Below are 1,219 nucleotides of genomic sequence, written 5' to 3'. Positions count from 1 at the left end.
ATGATATTGTGCAGGTCAATGAGCAGGTTGTGGTGAGTCGGGGAGGACGGGGGTTTGAGGGTGGTGCTGGTTTCGGCAGTCAAGTCGTGGACAGGGAACTGCAGGGCTGGGAGGATTTGGGGGAACACGGGGGCTGCGGGTGGGAGGACGTGGGGGGACATGGGCGCTGTGATCTGCAGAATGCAGGAGCCGTGGCTGGGAAAGGTCTGGGGGACGCAGGAGCCACTGCTGGGGGGGATGCGGGAGCTGCTGCAGAGGAGGATTTGGGGGACGTGGGAGCTGTGGCTGGAGAAACGTGCAGGACACAGGAGCCATGGCCAGGGAGATCTGTGGGATGTGGGATCTGTGGCCGGGGAGGATGTGGGCGACGCCGGAGCTGCAGCCAGGGAGGGTTTTCAGGATGCAGGAGCCGTGGGGCTGGGAGGGTACATGGGGCCGGAGCCAGGTGGCCGTGGGGCAGCGTGAGGCCGGGGCCACGGCTCACCAGGGTGTGTGTGCAGGTGGGTTGGACACGCGTCAACCTGGCAAAGAAGCTGCTGGAGAAGGTGAGCGGGATGACGCTGGTGCTGAAGAAGATCCCCCTCGACCTGCCTGGCTTGCCCCCCTCTCCCAGGCAGCAGGTGAGTGATCCCAGTGCTCCCAGTACAGCCCCAGTGCCACACTGGGCTCTGCTGGGAACCAGGCAGGGATGCTTGGAGCCGGGCATCTCCCATCATGCTGGTGGTCCCTGAAGCTCTGGGAGACCATGGTGGGATACAGGCTGGCCCTGACGCTCCATCCGCAGCTCCCGGGAGCATTTTCAGATGCTGCAGATCCCCCCAGCACCAGGAGCGGCGAGTGCCCAGGCAGCCCCGTGTCCCTGACCTCCAGGTGAGCCCCGTCCCCTGACACCCCAAGCCCAGCCAGCACGGAGGTGTTTGGGTGCACCCGAGACCCCTTTGCAGCTCTTTCTGGGGGGAGAGGTGCCAGCAGCGCGGCAGCTGCCTGCGAGCGACCCGGGAAGCTGCCAGTAGTCTTAAGGAACGAAAAAAAAGTGGTTGTGTTTGTAATTCATTCACTTGGTAACGTTTTAATGGGGTTGAAACTATATTTAGACATGACCCTTCTCCTCTCCCGGAATGGAAAGGCGTGCGCGGAGCCAGCGGCAGCACGGGCGAGCCGGGCAGGAGCCGCCAGGCTGGGCTCGGACCCTGCTGGGGAGCACGGAGGCCGGTGGAGC

The 1,219-nt window shown here is 64.1% G+C and overlaps 1 protein-coding gene across 1 annotated transcript in view; it reads left to right on the top strand.

Moving 5' to 3' along the window:
* The first annotated feature begins 554 nt into the window (after positions 1 to 554).
* CNKSR1 (connector enhancer of kinase suppressor of Ras 1) overlaps positions 555 to 1,219 on the top strand; it is a 4,244-nt gene continuing 3,579 nt past the window's right edge. Inside the window, exons 1-2 of the mRNA XM_009276279.1 lie at positions 555 to 620; positions 734 to 870. Of these exons, the coding sequence (XP_009274554.1) occupies positions 555 to 620; positions 734 to 870 (203 nt within the window). The remainder of the gene's footprint in view (positions 621 to 733; positions 871 to 1,219) is intronic.

Source organism: Aptenodytes forsteri, unplaced genomic scaffold, assembly GCF_000699145.1.
Source record: "Aptenodytes forsteri isolate BGI_AS27 unplaced genomic scaffold, ASM69914v1 Scaffold321, whole genome shotgun sequence".
In the NCBI taxonomy this organism is placed as follows: Eukaryota; Metazoa; Chordata; class Aves; order Sphenisciformes; family Spheniscidae; genus Aptenodytes; species Aptenodytes forsteri.
Note: the sequence above shows the minus strand (reverse complement) of the source record. Positions and strands in the feature narration are given on the sequence as shown.